Source organism: Hemicordylus capensis, chromosome 2 (genome assembly GCF_027244095.1).
Source record: "Hemicordylus capensis ecotype Gifberg chromosome 2, rHemCap1.1.pri, whole genome shotgun sequence".
Classification (NCBI taxonomy): domain Eukaryota; kingdom Metazoa; phylum Chordata; class Lepidosauria; order Squamata; family Cordylidae; genus Hemicordylus; species Hemicordylus capensis.
Window position 1 is genome coordinate 313963520 of NC_069658.1, and position 26663 is coordinate 313990182.

The window sequence follows — 26663 nt, forward strand, 5'->3', positions numbered from 1 at the left end:
GCTGTTCTTCATCTTCTGGAGATCAAGGCAATAGAATCAGTAGCATCAACAGAATTATGGCAAGTCATAGTTTCCATGTTGTTTTTGGTACCCAAGAAAGACGGGTCCTGGAGGGCGGTCCTAGACCTCAAGCGCCTGAACTGGTTCATAAAAAAGAAGCCATTCCACATAGAATCTCTGCGATCCGTCAAGGAAGCTGTGCGATCCCAGGAATTCCTCATCTCCATAGACCTCTCAGAGGCCTACCTACATGTCCAGATAAACACTCACTACCACAGATTTTCTTACAACAACCCCCAGTTTCAATAAAGAGCAATGCCCTTCGGCCTCTCATTGGCCCTGTGGGTGTTTTTTAAAGCTGATGGCAGCCCTCGTGGCACACTATTGTCTGCAAGCCATTCATATCCACCCTTACTGGGTTGTTATGCTCATCAGATCCCAGACCCATCAACAGGCCTACAAGGACATTCAACAGACCACACAAACACTCCTGAACCACGTATTCATCACCAGTGATCAGAAAAGTCATCTGTCGCCCTCCTAGTCCCTGCAATACTTAGGAGGCCTCATCAGCACTCAAAATGCAACGGTGTCCCTACCTTATGAATGTAAAGACAAGTCGAGATCACTGATTCATCCTCTCCTGTGAACAGTTGGCAAACCTGATGCTCCTGGCGAAAATCCTAGGCTTAATGATTTCTTGCATGGAATGTATCACTTGGACAAGATGGCATTTATGAACACTCCTGTGGCACATCCTACCACATCAGGAGGCCATCATAGAACGCAGGCAGGTGCAGCTCCCTGTGATGAACAAACTTCTCAGATCACTCAAATGGTGGCTGAATCCAGCACTCAACAAGGAGCTTTCACTCACAATCTCCTCACAGACAGCCATCACCACAGATGCAAGCCTCTCGGGCTGGGGAACTCATTGCCAGAGCCATTATGCACAGGGCAGATGGTCGTTAGACCATTAGGCCCTACCTTCCTCTCAAAGGTTAATTGTACCCTCCATCAGACACAGGAGGTCGTCTTCCTGCGCTTCTCTGATGCACTCTAGATGTGTATAGGGCATTCAGAATTTACCTAAGACGTACTGCCATGTTACGGCAAACAAACTCCCTTTTCATCTCATTTCTTCCTACATCCCTGGGTAACAGGGTATCCAAAGTCAACGTATCCCAATGGGTACAGGCAACTATCATGTTAGCATACGAATCTCTGGAGCTTGCCCGCTCCAACGGGCATTACAGCTCATTCCACGCATAGTGCTTCTACTTCAGCCACCTTTTCCACAAATGTTCCTCTCACTGAGACTTGTAGAGCAGCCACCTAGATTTCTGTTTCTCCAGTCATTAAACGCTATAAGATATTTTCATTCCATGCAGCCAAGGTGGTGTTAGGCTGCACGGTACTGCAAAATGTGGTTGGCTTGGATATGTCCCATACGAAGCTGATGACCTTTGTCCACTGTAAGGAAAAAGAAATGCTGGTCTTACCGTGAAGGATTATTTTTCCTAGGTGGACGTAGGCTATCGGATCCACTTGCGGATATAAACTTGATGGTTGTGGTGCCAGTTTTGGGTGTAGGGTAGCAACCCTCAGGGACAATTGAGTTGTCTATCCATTATTCTGTCTTCATAGTATTTTCTTTCTCATCTTGTATGGATAATTGCTTTGCCTCTGTTTCTTCTGTCTTACACCTTTCTATGCTACAGGCCCGGAACTGGGTTTCTGGCACCATCTACTAACTAACAGGAATCTAGCCTGCATAAAAAATTTAACCCTATCCTGTCTCGAGCCATGCGATGATTGATAAACCCATACTAAGCTGATGACCTTCATCCACCTAAGGGGGAAAAAAACCCTTCGCGGTAAGACCAATGTCTCTTTCTTCTGAACTAGCATCTTTCAAAGTTTGGATTGAAAGTTTACAAACACTGTCATACTTAAGTAAAGCATCTGTTGTCATTTTGGCAATGAGAATGTTTTTTAAGGCTGAATGCCCAAGTTTGAGTGGTTAAATAATAATGGTGACCTTTATTCATTAGGCTAGTGCTTGCTGTTCAGTGGATATTGGCAAGTTACAATTATGGCTAGAGTTGTAAAGAAGCAATATTCTGAATCACAAGGCTGCCTTTTGCCACTGGCTTATTTAGCACTGGATAGAAAATTCATCCACTCTTAGCTACTCTCAGAGAGTGTGTGGTGTTCCATCTACCAGTTCCCTGAAAAAGTTCAAGGCACTTTGTATTGTTATCTTTATCTTTGTTCAAGGCTCTCATGAAATCATACACAGCTATCTCACTTCTCTCTCTATAATTAGTGAGGTAGATTAGCAATGGAATGTGTCCCAAGGTTACCTACTGAGTTTCATGGCTGAGTAGGGGTTTGAACCAAGGCCTTGCTAGTTCAAGTCCTACACTAGCTACTACATCAAACTAACTGTGAATTTTCCAAAGAGTGTCTGCTCAGAATGGAGACAACAAATGCTAATTTCACTAGTTTTCAGCTTCAGGTAAGTTCCTTCTGCAGCTGTGGGGATATGTACTACTTGCAGCCAGAGAACTGAATAGCTTTATCTCAAGTGTCCTAAAATTTTTAAACAGGAGTAGTCAAATCACTTGTCAAATATGCCTCGACAAGGGTTTATTTCTCCTCTTGTGGCAAATTTCCACACATCCCCTGAGGTGTGCACTTCCTCCTTTCCCAACACTACCCAGTGTTGAGCATGGGAGCCTCTTCCTTTGCCCTTGGCTCAGTGGTCACCATTGACCTCTCTTAATGCATCTCTGTACTTTTTAGCCCAGTTTGATGAAAGGGAAGGAGTGTTTTGTATATTCCATGATGGACAGTCGTAACCATTCATGCACTAAGTATGTCCTAGAGCTGAGAGCTGCATACTAGAGAGGGGCTTACTTCTCACATTTAAGCAGAGAGAAGAAAAAGGTGATTGCAGTGGCAACCACGGCAATGGGTAGACAGCAGGAAAGACAAAGAAGCAGCATGGCCCGCTTCATGCCCAGAAGGAGGTAGGGATGTCCATGAAACGGATTTTGTGTTCTGTTTCAAGCTTGAAACAAAACGCAAATGGCCAAAACATTTAGTCAAAACAGCAGTCAATCCTGCTGTTTTGTCGAAACATACTCAAAACGTTTTAAGTGTTTCATCTATAGGGAACAATGGGGGAACTCAGAATACCCATTGTTCCCGATGAGTAGCTCCTGGAGACACCAAAGTGAGTTGGGTGGTGGGCATGATGGGTGCTACCTACCACCAGTGTTCTCCCTAATTTTTTCATCGGTGTGCAGAATGAGTCTTGTCCTGGGCGGCAGTATCAAGGCAGTGTGTGCACATGTATATTCAGAGTAGGACCTTCCTGATTCAATGTGAGTGGGATCTAAAATTAAGTGAGCGGGTATAAAAAACCCAAAACTTGTGTGCGTGTGCACGCCTTAGAGGGAACACTGCTTACCATCCAGCCAACCCCAAAAATAAACGGGCAATGGGTGATTTTTAACCTTTCCACCCATAGGATCCATAGCAAAGGTTAAAAATTGCTCATTTCTTTGTGAGTTGGGTAGTAGACAGTACCCATCATGCCCACCACACAACCCACTTTGGGGTCCCTAGGAACTGCTCATGGGGAACAATGGGTATTTCTAGTTTCCCCATTGTTCCCTATGGCTGGAACAAGCTGCACTCACAAAGTGCATGCACACAAGTTTTGCATTGCAGTTTGGAATGCATTTTGCAATCCTGCCTTGAAAAACACTGCAGAAGCACAGTAAAAGAAAATCTGTCCCTCCCAATCCGTGTTCCCTGTTACAGAGATTCCAAGATGATGTTGATTACAATTCCCAGCATCCCTAGCTGCAGTGGCCTTTGACTGGGAATTATGGGTGTTGTAGACAACATTTGGGAGTCCCTGTTACAGGGAACACTGCTCCCAATGCAGGACACACTTTTCTAAAAACAGTCCAAAAATGTCCAAAAAAAGAATCAATGACCCAGAATCCACTGCCAGCCACAGTGCCTGTGCTGCAGTAACATCATTGGCACAAGTTGCTCTCTCATACACAATTATGACGCCTTACTTCCTAGCATTGCAATAGCTGAGCTGCTACAGTACCACCCTTACTTAAACAGCAAGCATAGCCATAAGCTCAACTAGAGCAACTTCAGCCACATTTGACTGAGTACACTTTGCAATGCAGATTGCAGAGCAGACCAGAGCACTAAGTGAAGCACAAGCTAGTCTCAAGGCCAGTCATGGAGCTAATCACAACAATCACCAAGAATCTCTCTCTCACATGCACACGCACACGCACACACACACATCTGCCACTGTCCATTTCTCACCACAACACTATCTCACAAACCACAGCTCAAAGCAGGCAGGCGGGCACCCAAGTTCTGCCTCTGTCAATCTGAGATCCAGCAAAAGCAGATAGTTATAGCAGCAATAGCACCACATATTATACTCAGTGCTGAGAAAAAACCCCACCACAAAATCAAACCTTTGAGGGAGAAACTATGCTGCCTAGAATCGTGAACATCTTGCATAAATGTGTGTCTTCCTCATAGTGTTCTTTATGAAGCTTCAGGTACTAAATATATAGCAAAATAAATTTGAATTTCATGAGGTGCTGATTAGTCACACACTTGGTGCTTTAGCAGTACATGAGCCCACAGATAGAAACGTAAGTGACTCTGTATGTACCAAGAGCAATGGAAGTTTATAAGCTAAAGAGCATAGGTAACTTTGAATATTTTATGCGGATTATATTTGGGTATATTATATTAATATGCCTGGAGCCTAGTAACAGCTGATGGACATATTGCATTTGGCATTCTTAGGGCCAGAACATATCATAATGACCATGGTAGAGATGCTGCCAAAAACAGGAGCATGGGAGTTTATAACATGATGGTGGAGCTCCACTCAGTAAGTACTTCTACATATTATGACCAGTATCATGGTTTCAGCAGCATACCTGATATGAGAAAGTAATGTCTAGTTGTGTGAGTGCGCGCACGCTGTGCTCCGTTTTCCCTGTATAACAAGCCTGCTCAATTTAGGCCCGCCTGCTGTTTTTGGACTACAACTCCCATAATCTTCAGCCACAATGGCCAGTAACCAGGGATTATGGGAGTTGTAGGCCAACATCTGCAGGAGTGCCGAACAGCCCTGCTGTATAGCCATCCTCCATCCATCCATCCATCCATCCATCCATCCATTTATTTATTTATTTATTTATTTATTTAAACACATTTGTATACCGCTCAAAACACAAGTCTCTGGGCAGTTTACAACAAAACAATAAAAACAGATAAAAAGATTAAAGATTAATTTTAAATTTAAAACATTAAAACTATTAAAAACACAAGTAAAACAATATCTAGTTTAAATGCCTGTGTGTTAATCTTTCACAGAGAGACATTTAAAAATCTTTATTTTTTAACTGAATTTTCTTTTTTAGAATAGAAGTATCTTCCAGCAGTGGGGTAATCTAGTGGAGAAGCAGCGGTGGGAAGGGAAGTGTAGCAATTCTCAGCTCCAGGTCTTCCCTCCAATAGTTTTTCTCACCATGGTCTTTCCAGAATGTTACAACAGAACACAAGAACAGCCCTGCTGAATCATGCCCAAGGCCTGTCTAGTCCAGCATTCTGTTTCATACAGTGGCCCACCAGATGCCTCTGAGAAGCTGTAGTGATAGTCAGAAGGGTGGGCTTCTCCAAACTAGAGAGTTCAGGAGAAGCAAATCCCTGTGGCCCAATCCAGGGTGAGGGGCAGGGTTTACTGGACAAAAGCCTGTAGAGGAGGGATTTTCTAGGGTTCAGTTCTTCCCTGGAAGCCTCTGAAGGAGGTCTGATCAGCAACTCCTGTAGGACAAAGGGAGTCTAACAGCCTTGGGCTGGGAATCAACTGGGAGTTTCTTACCTGGAAGAGAGTAGGAAGGATAGGGACCAGTTTATTTTATTTTATTTATATACCACCTGACTCCAAGGCTCTAGATGTTTCACAAAAAGAAACACAAAAACAAAATAAAACTGTTAAAATAATTTAAAACACTTAAAGACTACTAAAAGCATGGCTAAAAAAATGTGTCTTCCGGGGTCTTTTAAAGGTGGGTAAATATGTTAAACTACAAATGTCTATAGGGAGAAGATTCCACAGCCCAGGAGCAAATACAGAGAAGGCCCATCCCTGAGTCATCGCCAGACAAGCTATGGAGATGGACCTCTCTTCATGACCTTAATGTGTGGTGGGGATCATGACACTAGGCGCATCATCAGGGAATTTATTTTTGTTTAAGTGCTTGGATCTGTCTGATGGTTCTTGTGCTTCCTGTGGAAGGATTTTACTTGAATGGAAGCAGCTATTGTAGATGCCTCTAGTTTTCCTTATCCAATTATTAATACATTGGTGGTGTTGGAGTGTCATTCCTTATTGGATCTTGCCCTAGTCCTGAAGGCCTAAGACTGCCTAAAGGCCTTTTCTGAAGGAAAGGTTTTCCCACTTTATTATCCCAGAATATTCCTTTGGAAGTATGAATGTGTTCATATTAAAAAGTGGGTGATGGCAGCCTACCCAGGACTTACACAGGAAGAGGAGGGATACCCACTTTGCGTCCCCCACTCCTTTTGACAGAAGCCCACAGGCAAGAAGTGAAGGCCACTGTTATCTCTAAGGGGTAGAGTTGTGTGTGTGTGTGTGCTCATGTACATGCACACAACCGCCCCCCCCCGGGCAGTTTCTGGTAGGCACACAGTCTCTGCTGCTCCCTCCACTGCTGTTCAACTGCTTGGCACCCCATTTCCCCTCTCCATGGCCAGGAAGCATTTCCCCATTCCCCCTTCTCTCCGGCCTGGCCGCTGCCACCCCCGCCCCTCCCTGGGCTGGGCACAGTGGGCTTTGCCTCCTTTTTTTAACCTCTGAAAGTCCTCTGTGAGGTGCGGTGGGATTGTGGGGGCAGCGAGCTCCTTCCACCTCCCCTCCTCTCAAGTGACTGCATGGGTTCTGTTGTCCACAGCCCGTTTCTGCACCGCACAGCGCACTGCAATCCCGCCGCACTGCACAGCGAGCTTTCAGTGGTTAGAAAAAAGGGCAAAGCCCGCTCTGCTTGGCCAGGAGGTAGGGAGGGAGGGAGGAGGAGGCCTCGCTGGGGAGAGTGGGAAACAGGGTGCCGGCAGAATGTCGAGGTGGGGGCCTGGGGGCGGGGGAAGATTAAAACAAATTGTGTGTTAATTATTTCCGTGTGTGTGTGTGTGTAGGAGAGAGAGAGAGTTATGTTCGTATACTGCATTGATACTGCCATCCAGAACAAAACTCTTTCCTCTCACTGATGATAAAAATTAAACACTGGTAAGGGCATGTCCTCTCTCTTGCTGTTGCTCCCCTGCAACTGGATTTAGAGGCACCTTGCCTCTGAAGTTGCAGAAGAGGGCAACCAAAATTATCAGGGGCCTGGAGCGCCTTCGTTGCCCTCTTCTGCATCTTTTCCAGTTCTACAATGTTCTCCTTAAGATACGGTGACCAGAACTGTACTCAATACTCCAAATGTGGCCACACCATAGATTTGACATTTTCATTTTCATTCCCCTTCTTAATTTCTAGCATGGAATTTGCTGTTTTCACAGCTGCCTCACATTGAGTTGACGCCACGACCCCAAGATTTCTCTCATGGTTAGTCACTGACAGCTCAGACCGCATCGGTATATATGTGAAGTTGATGTGTTTTGCCCCAATATGCATCACTTTACACTTGCTTACACTGAACCACATTTGCCATTTTGTTGCTCACTAGGGACAATGAGGGCTTTTCTTTTGCTAAGAGTATATCAGACTACCATTATACACATTTGTTTGTAACTTGTTATGCCAAGCCTAGGCTTTTTAAAATGTTAGTCCTTTGTTTACAGGGTTTTATGTGTTTGAATCTTGCGTTCAGCAGGATAAGCCCCATTCCTGTCACCAAAACTAATGAGTACGCTTCAGGTATGTCACCCATTGCTTTATGTGGGCTTGTTTCAGGACTGGGCTAGTGTTTGAAAGCTTTCTCCCTAGTATGAGAGAGACAGAGCTGAAAATCGATTTAAAAATTCCACAATGCCAGCATCACATTGTTGGCAACACCTGTGTGAGCCTGTTGCTTCAGTTTTTCCTGCCTGGTCAGAGATATTTGTCCTTCATTTATTCATTGCCCTTGGAAACGGTCAAACTTTTTTGGTGCATTTTTATTAATTTATTTTTCACTTTTAAAACCTACTATAAATTATATACAGAAAAAATTCAAAAGTTGAGTTTCACTTAGTTTAAATTGACAAAATTCAAATGTTAGCCTCGGGAAAATGCTACAAAACATATCACTCTCATTTTATGCGCAGAAGGGAGAGACGTCTGGCAGATTTGTTGAATTAATGCTTGTTTGTTTCATATTTTTATACTGCCTGATATGTACATCTCTGTTCTGTGAAACAGAAATTAATGATCCTAAAACAGATACTTTCTCTCTCAGTCCAGTTTTTTTCACCCTATATCTCCTCTCTAGCTACTGTTATGGAACAGTGCTTAAAGTTTTCATCTTATCCTATTCGTGTTTGCTTGGAAGTACAACTTAATCTGTGAAATTTCAAAGCAAGTATTTCCTTTCTACTGCATACTGTCATAGAGGAGTAACAGTCAGAGGAAAAATATGGTCTTCAGAAACTGATACAATAAAACTGTGGCAAAACATGAAAGATCTATAAAAGTGTATTATATAAAAAAATAATTTCAATCAAATTAGTAAGGTATTGAAGTCCTAAACTTTGACAGTGGCTGAGGTTTTAATGTGTTAGATTGTGCTTTTGTGTTTGGAACAAATGCAAGTTTGATACGGCTTGAAACCTGTAGTTGTGGATTTCAAGCATCTGTTTTAACCTCTGTTTCTGAAATGAGAAGATTAGATTTTGTCTCTTTTCTTGGCCAGATAAACTGCTTATGTCTTTGTTGCTGATAAGTTGGAACTGGCTTGTCTTTCTCAAGGAGAAAAGGCCTAAGTAACACTTGTCCTGGAAATTGTAACAGTTACCAAGGAATGATTAATTTAGTTTGTTCATGCATTAGAGTAGTTAAATAATCTGGAATGAAAGTTTTATCTTTACTACAGCTATGGAGAAATTGAAGTTTCTTATCTGACACATAAAGAATATAATAATCATAATGCATTTGAAATAGATTATGGTGCAGAACACATTAACTTCTGTTGGTGGTTGTGTCTGCTGGTTAATGCTTACACTGCTTTGTGTAAGGTGTCCATTTCTGGAATAATAAGAGTTGGGCCTCCTAAAAAAGCAAAAAGTCATATTTTCCCTCTAGACCCCTTATTATGTAAACAGAGGGATTTGCAAAACTTTCTGAAAATCATTTGTTTCTTATATTTTTTTCTTATGTGAAAATTTTGTTTTTCAAAGCCTGTATGACAGCTTTTATAGACTATACCATGGCTCCACTGTGCTCAGTTAGTTAGCTCATATTTATTTGTAAGGCTCAAATTCATCTTCTCCATCTCTTTAAAATGCAGCATTTACAACAATTATTGTTACATGTGATACATGTCTTTGTATGCATAGTTGGAAGTTTTTTGCCAAGAACAATTTGTATTGTCCCTAATACTGGCTGAACTCTGGTTTTCGAGTATATATTGGCAGTAGCCTGTTTGGGCTGACAGAAACAGGCCCTGGAATAATAAGTTAGAACCCTTGCTCTGTAAGTAGTTAGCCACTTGGAGAAGGGGATAAGGATGAAGGTCCACATTTCATACCCTTCCTCTCACAGTAGCTGCTGCTGTTGCTCCTCCTTCTTGGCATATATTTAAACTCCCCTTTTTCTTCTGTATTGCTTCTTTTGAGGGGAATTGAGGGCTGGGGTGGGGTGGGAAAAGATTTTGGGCACATGGAGTCATTACTTAGCAATAGCCCTAATAGACTGTATTAGTATCCACCCTCTATTTGGCAGAAGGTTGAAGAAAAGAGGGTGTGTGAATGAGAGATTTTGAAGTGATTCCAGGCAGGGTGGATTTGATTTAAATCACGATTTAAATCACTGGCAGGGTGGATAGAAATCAATGATTTTTTTAAAAAAATTAAAAAATTGGATTTTTTTGATTTAAATCGGATTTTTTTGATTTTTTTAAAAAAATCATTGATTTTTATCCACCCTGCTAGTGATTTAAATCAAATCCACCCTGACCATGGCTTTATAGCTGTTATAGTCCAGTCCCTGGTCATAGAACCTGTAGGAATTTCAGAGTGGACAAGGTTTCTCACTGGATCCTGTAAGGAGATGCTTAAATGAAGGAAAAAGTTTGGGTAGACATCTGGCAATTGGTGCTAAAGTTTGCTATGATGCCATATTGGTTTTGACCAACGCATATTGAACCGTACTACAGTTTTAATTTTTTATATTTTTCCTATTATTGCAATACTAAATATAATGTATTCATTGAATTCCTCATAAAATCTTCTATCAATAGGAACTAGTTTCATTCTTTTATATGAATCTTTGGCCAAGTAATGCGATTTTCTTTTGTAAAACTGAGAGTTTTGAGTAATAAAGTATGTACTGTGTATGATACAAGCTGTACGTGGTTTGAGTGAACAAAATTCTTTAAATTCTGACCCAAATTCTGGTCAGCAACACATGCCATTGTCTCGAAAGCTGATGTTCCTCTCCAACAGGTTGGTTTTCTTCCAGTATTGCCATATCCAGTTACCTCCTATGATAGTGTCTACTTAGCTGTGGAAAAACTTCCAAAGCCTGCTAAGCAGTCATCGGCAACCAGCACTACCTGTTACCTGTGATACAGTGTACCACATTGCAGTAGAAATACAGATATCCACTGGTGAATTTACCAACTTCATGTACTTAATGGGTTCCTTCCACCTAACAAAGATACTTCTAGCATACACAGGGAAGTATATTGAAGGTGGCAGACTAAAAAGCATTTTTATTGATAATTCTATGTTTGGACCAAAAGTGGTTGAAAGTGTCCTAAGAGGAAGTAATTACGCACCATCAGTTAAGGGCATGTTTATGCTGGCTGAGGTTATAGAAAGGCTCATGTGGAAGGCATTCATTACTGAAGTTGAAAATATCTCTAGTGTGACTGATCAAGTACATCATTTGGTTGGTAATATGCACTGCAGACAGAGAGCAGGCTCACAGTTACAGTTTGAAGAACTCTCCAAAAAATCCAAAAACATGATTGAAGAACTTGACAAATTCACCAAAAAAAATATGTTGAGCGGTAAGAGTAGTGAAGATATCTGAAGGGTTTCCTTTATCTAGTTTATTTCCTGAAGTGTCTTATCAGAGCTGACAGAGAGGGAAACTGGGTCCTTGAGCTAAACACTGTGCAGCACCTCCTACCACTTTTTCAGGTGTTGGACAGGGTTAACCAATTGAGGTGCTGCTCTTTGTATCTTGAACAAAATGCAGCGTCTAGAAAGGCTGTTAGGCAGTGCTGGGGAGGAGACAGCTGTTGTGCATGTCGGCACCACCGATATGGGGAAGCGTGAGATGAGAGCCAGCGTGGTGTATGAGAGCCAGCGTGGTGTAGTGATTAGACTGCTGGACTAGGACCGGGGAGACCCGAGTTCAAATCCAAGTTCAAACTAGCTGGGTGACTGTGGGCCAGTCACTTCTCTCTCAGCCTAACCTACTTCACAGGGTTGTTAAAGAGAAACTCAAGTATGTAGTACACCGCTCTGGGCTCCTTGGAGGAAGAGTGGGATAGAAATGTAATAACAACAACAACTTGAATAAATCTATACCGGATCGGTCGTCGCCCGGGTCAACAAGGACTGCACCAGGTGCTGGAGTCCCTGGACATCTGGTGGCAAGTGGGCTACAGGACTCAGGATCTTCAGTTGAGCAACCAGGGCTGGGGACTGCAAAGTTACTGGAAGAAACGTCGCTTAACCGGAAAAAATATACGGAAAACGCCAACAAGGAAATAATGATCTGCTATTACAAGTCTAGTCCAACTAGAAGAAGTTATTTAAAAAGAATGTACCAAATTTGGAAAGAGAAGCATCCAAATACAGAAATAACAGAACAAAGGCTAGCAGACCAGAGAAGATTCATAATAAGAAATAAAGTATTCACAGGAGTTGAGCTGGAGTTGAACTGCAGAAGTTGAACTGCAAAGAGCAACACAGGCTCAAGATATTGAAGAAGAATTACCACCAACTGAAGAAGTTGCTTAGGTGGAGGAGGTGTTGGAAATCGAGGATGCCACTGTTGCTGAACTGTTTCAAAATCAAAACCAGGCAACCTCCTCTTTGCCTTCAGCTCAAAAACCCGAATGCCGCTTCCGCCGCCGGGCCGAGTCCCCCCCCCTCCGCCGCCGCCGCCGCCGGGCCGAGTCCCCCCCCCCTCCGCCGCCGCCGCCGCCGGGCCGAGTCCCCCCCCCCTCCGCCGCCGCCGCCGCCGGGCCGAGTCCCCCCCCCTCCGCCGCCGCCGCCGCCGGGCCGAGTCCCCCCCCCCTCCGCCGCCGCCGCCGCCGGGCCGAGTCCCCCCCCCTCCGCCGCCGCCGCCGCCGGGCCGAGTCCCCCCCCCTCCGCCGCCGCCGCCGCCGGGCCGAGTCCCCCCCCCTCCGCCGCCGCCGCCGCCGGGCCGAGTCCCCCCCCCTCCGCCGCCGCCGCCGCCGGGCCGAGTCCCCCCCCCTCCGCCGCCGCCGCCGCCGGGCCGAGTCCCCCCCCCTCCGCCGCCGCCGCCGCCGGGCCGAGTCCCCCCCCCTCCGCCGCCGCCGCCGCCGGGCCGAGTCCCCCCCCCTCCGCCGCCGCCGCCGCCGGGCCGAGTCCCCCCCCCTCCGCCGCCGCCGCCGCCGGGCCGAGTCCCCCCCCCTCCGCCGCCGCCGCCGCCGGGCCGAGTCCCCCCCCCGCCGCCGCCGCCGCCGCCGGGCCGAGTCCCCCCCCCGCCGCCGCCGCCGCCGCCGGGCCGAGTCCCCCCCCCGCCGCCGCCGCCGCCGCCGGGCCGAGTCCCCCCCCCCGCCGCCGCCGCCGCCGGGCCGAGTCCCCCCCCCCCCGCCGCCGCCGCCGCCGCCGGGCCGAGTCCCCCCCTCCGCCGCCGCCGCCGCCGCCGGGCCGAGTCCCCCCCTCCGCCGCCGCCGCCGCCCCCCCCCCCCGCTCTGTACTGGAGGACTAGAAAGTAGAAAATTTAACACCGATTTTCAAGAAAGTATCCAAGTATGATCCAGGAAATTACAGGACAGTTAGCTTAACATCTTTCTCGGGCAAATTGATGCAAAGCTTTAAGAGGGGTTTGGATAACTTCATGGAGGAGAGGTCTATTAATGGCTATTAGTTGGAGGGCGATAGGCCATCTAAGAGCCTCATAGGCGAGATGCCTCTGAATTCTGTTTTCAGGGGAGTAACAGCAGGAGAGAGGGCATGCCTTCAACTCCTGCCTGTAGGCTTCTAGTGGCATCTGGTGGGCTGCTGTATGAAACAGGATGCTGGATTAGATGGGTCTTGGGCCTTATACAGCAGGGCTGTTTTTGTGTTCTCATATGAGAGGTCTGGAGACAAGGCAACCTCAAATTTACAAAAAAATTATTGCTGGCCATTTTGTGGTTCGGATAACATTAGTAAAGTTTAACCGAGAAGGAGTAAACTTGGCTCTACTAATAGTCATTGATAGACCTCTCCTCCATGAAGTTATCCAAACCCCTCTTAAAGCCATCCAAACTAGTAGCCAACAACACATATTGTGGCAGATAATTCCACAAGTTGATTATGTGTTGTGTGAAAAAGTACTTCTTACAATAAATAGATCTAAGAAGGCACCTGGTGGCACTATAGGCCAAACAAACAGGAAAGAGTTCATTGCTGAGTGGGAACTGGTATATCATGAAGTTCTTGCCATTCGTAATGTTTTCCAAACTTTGCTGAACATCACACAAGTAGATTATGATCTTAGAATTCACCATGAGCTGAATGGATCATTCAGAAATGAAATGGAGATGAATTTCAAACAGATGTTTGAGTATGTACAAGCCAGAGAGAACCCTTATTCCAGTGGAGGTGAAGTAAGGCTTCACAACCTATTTACTAATGAATCTGTTCCACTGTCTGTTTCCCAAAGACTCCTTGGATTTTGTATAGAAGGGGAAGAAGAGTACAGAAAATTTAGAGAGGAAAAGTATCTGATGTGATCAAAACCACTATCAGCTCCAATTAAGAAGCAGAAGCTCCCCAATTTCAAAACTTTTGGATCTTTCAACAAACATCCATATGAATCATCCCATGCTGGCTTATCAAATCAGATCAAAGAACTAGCCCACGCTCAAAGGATCCTCAACATAGCTAGAGAAAGAGAAGTGATGATGTCAGAAATATTATGCTATGATCTAACTTTACTGCCTTTCCTTGCTGGACCATTGTGCTACTATCAAACCTGTCAAGTAAGAACTTAGTTTAGAATTAAAGCTTGAAAGCACTGACTTCAACTTTGATAAAGACAGTTTCACATTTAGAGTTTTTTTCACGCAATACTTATTCATGCAAACAGTGTCTGCACATTCAGCCATGTTGACTTCGTGTTTGATAGTTACCTGACCATATCAGTAAAAAATGCAGAGTGAGAGAGAAGAACCACAGTGAAACCTCTGCCAGTGACATCAGTAACTCCAAGCACAAAACTTCCTGTACAGATGGATCAGTTTGGGGCATCCGTTGAGAATAAAAGATTGCTTCAGGATGCTCTAAAACACTTTGTCCAGGAGCAGTCTGTAAACACGGCCAGTGAAACGCATTGAGTGGCCTTCTCCACGAAAATGGACCTTCTCCAGCTCTGAAATTCTGTGGTGGACAGGCAAGCAATGTTGAAAATGACTTACAAGTGCCTGTTGAAGAGGCAGACCTATGCTTGCTTCCACACATCCTTCACTCACTGAAGCATGGAATAAGGCATGTACAGGTGAAACTCGGAAAATTAGAATATCGTGCAAAAGTCCATTAATTTCAGTAATGCAAATTAAAAGGTGAAACTGATATATGAGACAGACGCATTACATGCAAAGCGAGATAAGCCTTAATTTGTTATAATTGTGATGATCATGGCGTACAGCTCATGAAAACCCCAAATCCACAATCTCAGAAAATTAGAATATTACATGGAACCAAGAAGACAAGGATTGAAGAATAGAACAATATCTGACCTCTGAAAAATAGACAGTGTACTGTGCTTGATTGGCCAGCAAACTCGCCTGACCTGACCCCATAGAGAATCTATGGGGCATTGCCAAGAGAAGGATGAGAGACATGAGACCAAACAATGCAGAATTGCTGAAGGCCGCTAATGAAGCATCCTGGTCTTCCACAATACCTCATCAGTGCCACAGGCTGATAGCATCCATGCCACGCCGCATTGAGGCAGTAATTGCTGCAAAAGGGGCCCAAACCAAGTACTGAATACATATGCATGCTTATACTTTTCAGAGGTCCGATATTGTTCTATTCTTCAATCCTTGTCTTCTTGGTAATTTTCTGAGATTGTGGATTTGGGGTTTTCATGAGGTGTACGCCATGATCATCACAATTATAACAAATTAAGGCTTGACTTATCTCGCTTTGCATGTAATGCGTCTTTCTCATATATCAGTTTCACCTTTTAATTTGCATTACTGAAATTAATGGACTTTTGCATGATATTCTAATTTTCCGAGTTTCACCTGTAGTTGTCCTATCTAATGTCATTAATGTTCTAATACTGTTGATGCACTTCTTCAAATTCTTTCATGAAAATGGACTTGTTGAGCTGTGGTTAAGAAAGTCCGCTTCAGTTGTTATCCCTATTCATACACTATCAAGACACATTAACTGATTATGTTCACACATGTAATAATACCAACGTCAGCATTTGTTTTCAGATAATGTTCTACCTCTCTAGCTTTCTCTGGTAAGTAAAGTGGTGAGAACTGACAGTTCAAAGTATTGTGTTTGTCACCCCTGTTGACTTGTAGAATTATTGATACTGGCAAGGGCTACAAGCACACAGGTGACATTTTCTAATCTAGTTAGCACACTTCACAAACTAATGTAGGATACACATGACTTTGGTAAGTCAAAATGCTTTTGAGAACTACTTTGTCCCGTTACAAATTTTCAGAGTTTCTTAATGAAAGGCAGGGTATAAATTTAACAACAATAATAATAAAAAATTTAAGATGGTATGATTTTCTTCTTGTATAAAGATAATGAAGGGAAATTTTTGATAACTTATTCAGTCTTGAATATATTCTTATAGTGTACTTGCTTCATTTTAATCTGCAAAATTATACTCTTAAAGAACTGTGCCAATAGACTACTCAATGCACGTAAAAAGATGAACATATGAGTCTTGTTCTCAATGCGGCGAACCTTTTGTCTGTACTATATTTATTATTATGAATATTTATATACTACTTTTCAGCAATTTTCTCAAAGTGGTTTACTTAGAAAAAAGAAAAAAAGTTCATAGTCTTCAAAGGGCTCTGAATCTGAAAAGAAACACAAGATAGACATCAGCAATGACCACTGGAGGGGTGCTGTGTTTGGATAGGGACTATTGCCCTTTCCCCTGCTACATATGAGAGTAACCACTTAAAAGGTGACTCTGCTCAGTATATCACTTCATGCTGCAGGTAAAGGCTCATATTACTGAATTTACCTCCAAACAAAAACAAAACCTTGCCTATAGAAAAGTGGGATGTTGAAGAAAAGCTAGATTAGAACCTTTCTTCCTGTCTTTTCCCTCCAATTTTTCCTCTATTCTTTATTTTTATTTTTCTGTGTTCAGGGTGTTCTTGATTTGTTTGGAGAGAAGAGCTGGTCTTGTGGTAGCAAGCATGACTTGTCCCCTTAGCTAAACAGGGTCTGCCCTGGCTGCATATGAATCGGAGACTTGATGTGTGAGCACTGTGAGATATTCCCCTCAGGTGATAGAGCCGCTCTGGGGACAGCAGGAGGTTTCAAGTTCCCTCCCTGGCATCTCCAAGATAGAGCTGAGAGAGATTTCTGCCTGCAACCTTGGAGAAGCTGCTGCCAGTCTTGGTAGACAATACTGAGCTAGATAGATTAATGGTCTGACTCAGTATATGGCGGCTTCCTATGTTTTGGACCAACATTCAAATATGAGTCCCCACCAGAGGAGGTACAATATGAATGAACTTACTGCTGTGTGAGAATTAGGCTTCAGTGGTATGCCTTCACAGTGCTGGTGTAGCTTTAGGGAAATCACTAGCCTAACTATATCCCCCTTTTCTCATCTGTTTTCTAATGGAGTTAGGCCTGGATGTTATGGATTACAGAGAATATAATGAAGCACTTTGAGCATTTGAAATGTGACCTGTACATCCTAAATCGAGTTTTCCAACAGCCCTGCCCTGTACTTCGGACCACATTTGCAGGCTGCTTTTTCCTCCACCTTCCTCCGTTACTGTCTCAGAGCTCTGTAGTGGTCCCTTTCCCGTTTATTCTAACTTTAGCTCACCTTTCCAGTCCTTATTGTGTTTTTCCTAAAAGTCTTAAAAATGTGGAGATCCATAAGGTGATCTTTTTAATAATCTAAAATGTTTGCCCAGTCTGCTTCTTTGGTAGGCTAGAGAAAATATATTGGGTTTGGGCTTGGCATGTCATTTGCTATTAAGAGTGAATGCTTCTGCTTTGACTGTTCTATGCATTGTGGTGTTATTTCCAAAATATACACTTCTCCTTACCGTACTGCATGGCTGCACCATGCAGAAATGTAGGTACCTCTGTGTATATGAAGATCCACAAAAACAAAATAAGCACACAGCTGTTTCAGTGTTCTTGTCTTCTGTAAGAAGAATTAAAATTCATTGGCACATTTCTTGGTGTTACAAATGTTGCCTTTATATTAAAATAATCAAAAACTGTTTGGATTCTGCCCTTAAGAGACTTGTCCTCAGAATGTTTTGTATATTTTTGTTTTTAAGGGCTTATTGCTTAAACCGCTTCAATGGAGCAAATTCAGGGTGCTTGGAAGGCTTTTAGTGATGGAATTGGATTAAAGGATTCTGTCTTCAATGGATCCAGCTGTATTTCACCTACTATTGTCCAGCAGTTTGGCTATCAACGTAGAGCATCTGATGATGGGAAACTTTCGGATTCCTCCAAAACAAGCAATACCATTCGTGTTTTCTTGCCTAACAAGCAACGCACAGTGGTGAGTCTCTTCCTTGTTTTGTGCAAGATGAAAGATTGGCTGTGGTTCTCCCCCCTCCCAGCGCATAAACGTCCCAGTGCTCCGGTAAACTAAAAAGGTTTCAGTGTAGAGGCTTCAAGATGGATAAGTGATGTTTTATTCAACATGTTGACCCAATACATACATAATTTGCAAAGAGCAGTAAGACTAGTGTCACTTCACTGAATGTGTGATCCTGTGTCTGATGAATGGGCCTCTGCTGGTGAATGCTTTTTGAATGATAAGTTAGAATAAGCCAGAAAATACATTTTTTTAAATTTTGACTTGCTAGTGACAGTATACATGGTTGATGTATGCTTTTAAAGGTTTGCAAAGTTGTATTGGCATAATGAAATTAAGATAACCTGGTTAGACTTAGTAGCACACATATTGGCTCATGGATTCTGTTTTGACAAGCATTTGACAAGCCAGTTTTACAACCTTCTGTCTTCATTAGCAGATACCACTTACACATAAGTTTAGTTGGACCTGCTGCATATGCACAAGGCAGATATAACAGTGCTTTCACTTAATAATGATAAAGAGATTAGAAGCGGACTCATTTACCAATCTGCTTCTCTCTCCCACTCAAATTCCTTCATCAGGTTCCTTGTTTGCCTTAACAATGGTTTGCCTTAACCATGGTTGGTAGCTGTGTAGATGTAAAACTAAAAAACCTAACTAAGGCGAACAAGGGTAGTGAGGGGAGGAATTTGCATAGAAAATAGTCCAGTCTTGTTCTTTCCATCATGGTTAAGAGACTTGCAGCACTTATGTGCAGCAGTCCATAATGGAAATGGAAATTTTATAATGGAAATTTTTATGATGGAAATTTTAAGTTGTCAGCCTAAATACTGAGCCCTTTCTCATGATCAGAGAAAGGGCTAAAAGGGGTGAGGGGAGGAAGCCTTCAAAAGCTTACCTCACCCACAGGTGATACTCTTGAAAAGTCTGGATGTGGGGATTGCATGCCCAGACATGGAGCTGCCTCCTCAGGCAGCATGGAGGGTCGGGGGGCTGGGAGCATCTCCCTGCCCACCAGAACTGCCATAATGCCCAGTGCTAGTGCATGGAGCATTATGGGCACCCCCTGATGTTGGCCGGAAGCCCCACAGTCTCCCAAGCAGCTGAGGCTGGCAAATGATTTTTAAAAAGGGGTTAAAAGAGCACTTGCTCTCTTAACCTCATTTAAGAGGCTGGCCTCTGTGGGGTTGTTGCTGGGAGCCGTGCGGCTCCTGGCAGTTCTTACGATCAGTAAAGACCAGGCTTGGCTTGCCTAGCCTGGTTTCGGCTGATGGTAAGAACAGCCTCTTTGTGTAGATCTTGCAGTCATCTGAAAAACATGCTTGTGTGGATCCACCTGAGTCTGATTTACAGAAACTATAATTGTATAGCTGAACGATGTTTCAAAACTACTTTTCTCATGTCTTTTAACTATAATAATTATTTTTAATTAACAGGTGAATGTGCGTGATGGAATGAGTCTTAATGATTGTCTCATGAAAGCCCTCAAAGTCCGAGGTCTGCAGCCAGAGTGCTGTGCTGTTTTTAGATTGCTTAATGAAAACAAAGGGTAAGACTTGGAATATCAAGTTGAACAAAACCATTCATACAACTCCTTCCCATTTTCTGCTTTCTTTCAAACATTCAGTGCCAAATTAGAAACATTACACATTTGTTGTAATGTTATTAAAGAGTGTAAAATCATAAAGGGCATAATACAGAAAAATTAGACACTTCAGGATCCCATACATTCTAGTGGAAGAAAGTTCAGCATATGCTAATTGTCCTATAGGAAGCTGCCTGGTGGAGAGTCAGACCTTTGGTTTATATTGTCTGGCACTGGCTCTCCAAGGTTTCAGATGGGTTTTTTTCTCAGCCCATCTGGAGATGGCAGGGAACGAACCTGGGACCTTCTGGATGCAAAACATGTTCTCTGTCACTGACCTATAGTTGTGGGAATGCAAAGTGGTTAACTTGGTTGCATGCCACAGGTGAATTGTGTTGCTGATTCTAATATTTGTAATGTGAAGGAAATGAACCTAAACATTTGTCATTTCAGAAATATCAGCCTTGTACTTTGAGAGCCAGCGTGGTGTATTGGTTAGAGTGCTGGACTAGGACCGGGGAGACCCGAGTTCAAATCCCCATTCAGCCTTGAAACTAGCTGGGTGACTCTGGGCCAGTCACTTCTCTCTCAGCCTAACCTACTTCACAGGGTTGTTGTGAAAGAGAAACTCAAGTATGTAGTACACCGCTCTGGGCTCCTTGAAGGAAGAGCAGGATATAAATGTAAAATAATAATAATATGTGGAAGCTGTGGACTCTTCTGTGTTCAGGTTGCATGTGTGAAACCTTTTGACAGTTAGGCCATGACCCTCACTTTGGTTATGCCTTTGCTTTTTAAATAGGACCAGGTATGCCATTTTTTAAATACCAAATGATTCTTTAACAAACTGAGGGAGTGAAGGTAACTTATTGACTTCACACTTCTGAAGGCTTGTGCTGAATGCTGCTGCGTTAAGACACTATCATGGAACAATCATTTGTGGATTTTCACACTTGGATCTGTGTTAATGCCAAATAACTTCAGGACTCAAATCCATTATACAGCTCCCATATCATGAAGCATTCCACTAGTATTTTGGTTTCTACAGAGCTTGGCGCTTTTTGAATGCTCTGATTTATTTTTTAAAATGTATGTGATTATACACCTTATAATAGTTTTGCCACTCAAGATTCTAAATGAGAACGAAAATATTACTGATTCTTAAGAGAACTTCTTTGGAGAGTGAACACATACAGCATAGTAAGAGTTTTTGTGTGTTTTCTCCTTTTGCAGTAAAAAAGCACGATTGGATTGGGGTACAGATGCTGCATCCTTGATTGGAGAGGAACTTCAAGTGGACTTCCTTGATCATGTTCCACTCACAACACACAACTTTGTATGTTTATCTTCTGAATTGGACTTTTGCTTTTGTAGAAGACTGTGAAATGCCACTTGGGGTCCCTGCAGACAGACTTCTTATTAGGAATGATAGTGCACCTTGGGCGTCCCTGATGCTCTTTCCTCCAAAAAAAGCATGTAAAACAGATCATTGTAGTATTTCTTTTCTTAGCTTTCTAATCTGGTCAAGAAATCAACAGCTTGGTTGCGAGCACATCATATTTTTAGGGACTGTTAAAATGTTAACTTTTTTGGTGAGCCCCTTTGTCAATAGGCGTTTGGGTGTTACTCATGGGATTGAATATAAAAAATTTTTTAGGTTGATGTCATGTGTCTACTTTTTAAATTTTTCAAATGAGCTATGATTATAATCCCACCTTCAATTATATTTTTGTACATCAAATATAATTATGTAATCTGAACCTGTTCTAACCTATTGCATTCCTCTCTTGACTAGGACTAGTTCATAAATGAGTTTACATTACTTGATTACTTTTTGAATACAAAATATTTTTGTTTTGTTGATATTTAACATTACTCCAGAAATCTTACTCAATAATCCCTTTTACAGTTAACCCCTCACCCCTACCTCTCTACATCACTTGATGTCTTACAGTTTTGAACAGTCTTCATTCATTCATTCATTCATTCATTCAATTTCTATATTTAACAAGAATGTGAATAAGATGTGAAAGCTGTTTCTGTGGAAGTCGACTGTGATGCATTCATGCAGTCACCATACACCTTGCTGGAGTCATCAAGTGATTAGGATGCATATTTGACCTAGCCCTTTGTCTGCTTTTGGCATCACATCTTTAAAATGTTATCTTTGCTTAAATATGCATAGTCTGTATAAGTCAAAGGAGGCAAACATGGTTTTGAAGATTATAATAAAAAAGCAGTTTAGGGCATAATCCATCCTAGCTGGATGCAGCATTTACTTATGACAGTGGAGCTTGGTAGAGTCTTGTTGACTTCCATTCCGCTCCCCCTCCACCGCACACACATGCACAATCACCAGGCCATTGCAGTGACTGGGAACTCTGCGGGCACTTGCCATATATTCTCATCCAGTCCGCCTTCTCTGTCCTGGTGCAATATAGTCAAGCTCTCTATTGGCATCAGGCACACTAAAGCCCATTTCAAAAATCACATTTGTGATGCAACAAACCATGGAATAGGAACGATACTCTCTGCTTCATAGAAGACTTCTTGGTTTGTCAAACCAGTCTGTCATGATGCCCAAACTAGGACTGCAAACCACACACATGGAATCTTGCTTTAGAGATCACCTTGGTTACTTACCCTGTATGAAGCAGTTATTGCAAGCATGCATGGGAAGGATTAAGTTGCTTAATATGATGCCATCACTATACATGTTGCCTTTTTGTTTAACAAGCCAAAGAAAAAAACCTGTCCCAAATCTAAATTTCAACTGTGTGGAACATAAAAAGACAGAGAAGGGAGAAGCAAGGATAACAAAGTGATCAAATGTACTTAATTTCAGGGGTGGGTTAAGGTTTACAGGTGAAAATGAGTTTGGAGAAGGAATTTGAAATCACTCTCTTATCCCAGTGAACTGAGGTCTAAATGTAGTTATCTGATTGGCTTAAGCAGGGGTTTCCAACCACGGGTACTTGGAAGCCTGATTGATTGATTGATTGATTGAGTGCTGTCAAGTCGGTGTCGACTCTTAGCAACCACATAGATAGATTCTCTCCAGGATGATCTGTCTTCAACTTGGCCTTTAAGATCTCTCAGTGGTGCAGTCATTGCTGTTGTAATCAAGTCCATCCACCTTGCTGCTGGTCGTCCTCTTCTTTACTTGTCCTGTGTCACAATTTTTGGCTGCTCATATGGGATACTTGAGCTGAAGCTTTGAGATAGAAGGGGTATACTTGGTGGTTTGTTTGGGGTTTTTTTTTTTTTGTTTTTTTTTAAAGGTTGATGACCCCTGGGCTAGAGGACTATTTGATCTAGAGTATGTCTCTGAACTGCACTTGCTGCTTCCAAAACTGCTCGTTTACCTCACCCAAAATGTCAGGGCTTGCTGTGTCAATGTCAATGCAACTGAAAATAAAAACTCTGTTGTAGGTAGCGTTCTGATGTTGTTCCATTAGGAAAAAATCAAACAAACTCAAAGTATGTGGCATCTTTATTGGGACCAAGTAAAATGCCATAAAGTAGTGAGCAACCTTTCTAGTTCTCCAGAAGTCTCTTAAGGTCAGATGTTAAACAAAAGACAGGTGGGGGGTGGGTGGCAAAGAGACAAAGTGAGGCACTAAAGAAATGCCCAAAAGGCTGCAGTTAGTAACAGACTTGAGATCAAGGGCAGGTGATTGTATGCAGATGTAATTAGAATAGCCTCCATTAGGTGCAGGAATTAAATCTTTAATGTTTGCTGTTTGTAAGATTGGATGTTCTGACAAACACGTGGTTTTGTTTGTTTGTTTGTTTGTTTATTTATTTGATTTATATACTGCCCTTCCGAAATGGCTCAGGGCGGTTTACAATTAAAACAGAAAACATTAAAAACAATTAAAACAGAGATACAAATATAAATACCAATTTAAAACAACTTAAAAAACAATTAAACTATCAAAACAATTAAAACCTTGAAAACCAGGTATTAAAACAATTAAAACTGATTAAAAACCCTGAAAGGCCAGACCAAACAGATAGGTTTTAAGGGCTCTCTTGAAGGACAGTAAAGAATCAAGATTATGAATTTCCGCTGGGAGTGCATTCCACAGTCCAGGAGCAGCTACAGAGAAGGCCCGCCTCTGAGTCGTCACCAAACGAACCGGTGACAACTGGAGACGGACCTCCCCAGATGACCTTAACGTGTGGTGGGGATCATGTAAAAGAAGGCGCTCTCTAAGATATCTTGGACCCAAGCCGTTCAGGGCTTTAAAGGTAATAACCAGCACTTTGTATTTTGCCCGGAAACATATTGGCAGCCAGTGTAACTGTTTTAAAACAGGCATCATATGGTCTCTCCGGGTTGCCCCAGAGACCAATCTGGCTGCCGCATTCTGAACTAACTGAAGTTTCCAGACTACGTACAAAGGCAGCCCCACGTAGAGCGCATTGCAATAGTCAAGCCAGGAGGTTACCAGCTGATGCACCACTGTTTTGAGGTCATCCTCTTTGAGGAATGGGCGCAGCTGTCGAATCAGCCGGAGCTGATAGAAAGCACTCCTGGCCATGGCCTCCACCTGAGATACCAGGGTGAGGCCTGGGTCCAGGAGTACTCCCAAGCTACGCACCTGCTCCTTCTGGGGGAGTGTAACCCCATCCAGCACAGGGAGATCTAACTCACTCCTCAGATTCTGAGCCCTCACAATGAGCACCTCCGTCTTGCTTGGATTCAGCTTCAATTTTTTCTCCCTCATCCAGCCCATTACTGCTTGTAGGCAGGCATTTAGAGAATGAATGCCATTTCCTGGAGATGAAAAGGAGAAGTAGATTTGGGTGCCATCAGCATACTGATAACACCCAGCACCAAACCTCCTGATGACCTCACCCAGCGGTTTCATGTAGATGTTAAAAAGCATTGGTGACAGAATGGAGCCCTGAGGGACTCCATATAACAGCTCCCGTTTTGAGGAGCAACTGTCACCAAGCTCCACCATCTAGAATCTGCCCAAGAGATAGGAACGGAACCACTGCAAAGCAGTGCCCCCTATCCCCAACTCCCCCAGACGATCCAGAAGGATACCATGGTCGATGGTATCGAACGCCGCCGAGAGATCCAGAAGAACCAGCACAGTCACACTCCCTCTGTCGATTCCCCGGTAAAGGTCATCCATCAGGCCGACCAAGGCTGTCTCAACTCCATAGCCCGTTCTAAAGCCAGTTTGAAATGGGTCTAGATAATCAGTTTCTTCCAGGGCTGCCTGGAGCTGGTCAGCCACCACCCTCTCAATCACCTTGCCCAACCAAGGGAGAGTGGAGATTGACCTGTAGCTGTCCATCGCTAAGGGGTCCAGGGAAGGCATTGCAGCATTGTAAACCTCCTTATTTGTAATAAGAGGCATAAGCAGCAGATCATGAAGCTCTAGCCCTTGTTGGCTGGGGTGCACACGTACGCAGCTAAGAAGATAGAGAAACAGTAAGCTTCTATAAGTATTATAGTCTTCAAGGTGTCTCAAGACTTTTTTGCTGCAAAATATTGATATGATTACCACCCCCACCCCGAAGTTGCAAGAGGTAGGTATTTAAAATGCTTAAAATGTGAATGTTTTGTGTTAATGTGAAATATATTTTTTAAATTATTTTGATTTTGCCTCATGCAAATTTACATAAAAAATCAGGGGCACCTCTGCACAATTAGCAACATACATGGTAATAAAACTATGCAATTGTTGTTTTCTAGGCACGGAAGACATTTCTAAAACTTGCATACTGTGACATCTGCCAGAAGTTCTTACTAAATGGATTCCGGTGTCAAACCTGTGGTTATAAATTCCATGAACACTGCAGCACTAAAGTTCCAACCATGTGTGTGGACTGGAGCAATATCCGGCAACTCTTGTAAGGACTTCTTAACCAAAGGAAGTAACTAATTACCTGGGATACATGCAATTCTTTCAGTGTAAAGTGAGGCTGATCCTGTAACATGCAAATGCTTAAATTTTAATAATTTTCTTTAAAGAAGAAGAAGAAGAGCCAGTTGGAACAGCTTTTGTTCCTATCCAATTTACATAGCAATACTGTTGTTTCGAGGTGTTTGTCAGGCTTATAATAAGCAATAGGGATGACTGTCCAGCCGATAACTGATTTCCTCAGAAGTTCTTTGTGAATAGTGCAGAATCCTCCTTGGAGGTTCAAGGCATTTTCCTTAACTAAGCTTACAACTTGATTCTCTCTCTTTTTTAGTTAAGATGGCCACTGTTGCACCTTTTCTTGCTCTGGTACAAGTCTGATATCTGTGTCTAAGGGAACATTAAATATAGGAACTATGATATATCTACTACTGAGTTGGTGGCAGTTGTGCAATGCCTTCATTGTACCTATAGCTGCGTCTGCTTCCTGTTTGTTTCTCATGCACCTGGAGGGTGCTTCTAAAGGGAATGTATTGTGAAGGAGTGAATGTGTGTGTGTGTGTGTGTGTGTTTTGTTTTTAACCTGCACAGATATCCTATCATGCTTAGTGGTTCCTTGCCATGTGTCTTGTGACAGTGATAATTTCCTGAAATTACTTGCTGAGTGGGGACTAGGGGATGAATCCCTCCCCTGCTCCCCCCAGATATGTATGGAATATTTTGCCCTTGTACCCATTGTTGCGGTCGCAAAATTGAAATTTCTGGTATGTTTCTGCCTAGAAGCATGAGGTGGTCCTATAGGAAATCGCAGTCATTGGCACCTGCGGTTGCCCTGTGTGTGTTCACTGAAGTAGTGTTTAAGTTAATGTCCTTGTTAAAGCATAACCTTGTGTGGGGCACATAAGGCAATCTAACTGGTATTGTATGAAGG

At 43.1% G+C, this 26663-nt stretch overlaps 1 protein-coding gene across 11 annotated transcripts in view; it reads left to right on the top strand.

Moving 5' to 3' along the window:
- RAF1 (Raf-1 proto-oncogene, serine/threonine kinase) overlaps nt 1-26663 on the top strand; it is a 70762-nt gene that overhangs the window by 18347 nt on the left and 25752 nt on the right. For 7 of the 11 annotated variants that reach the window (XM_053300249.1, XM_053300256.1, XM_053300257.1 and 4 more), the window contains exons 2-5: nt 17991-18220; nt 19699-19811; nt 21081-21183; nt 25564-25721. In XM_053300249.1, coding sequence (XP_053156224.1) covers nt 18014-18220; nt 19699-19811; nt 21081-21183; nt 25564-25721 — 581 coding nt within the window. In that variant the 5' untranslated portion in view covers nt 17991-18013. Of the gene's footprint in view, nt 1-4863; nt 4952-7983; nt 8006-17990; nt 18221-19698; nt 19812-21080; nt 21184-25563; nt 25722-26663 lie in introns of those variants that run through there. The other 4 variants (XM_053300259.1, XM_053300260.1, XM_053300250.1 and 1 more) reach the window with 3 other exon arrangements.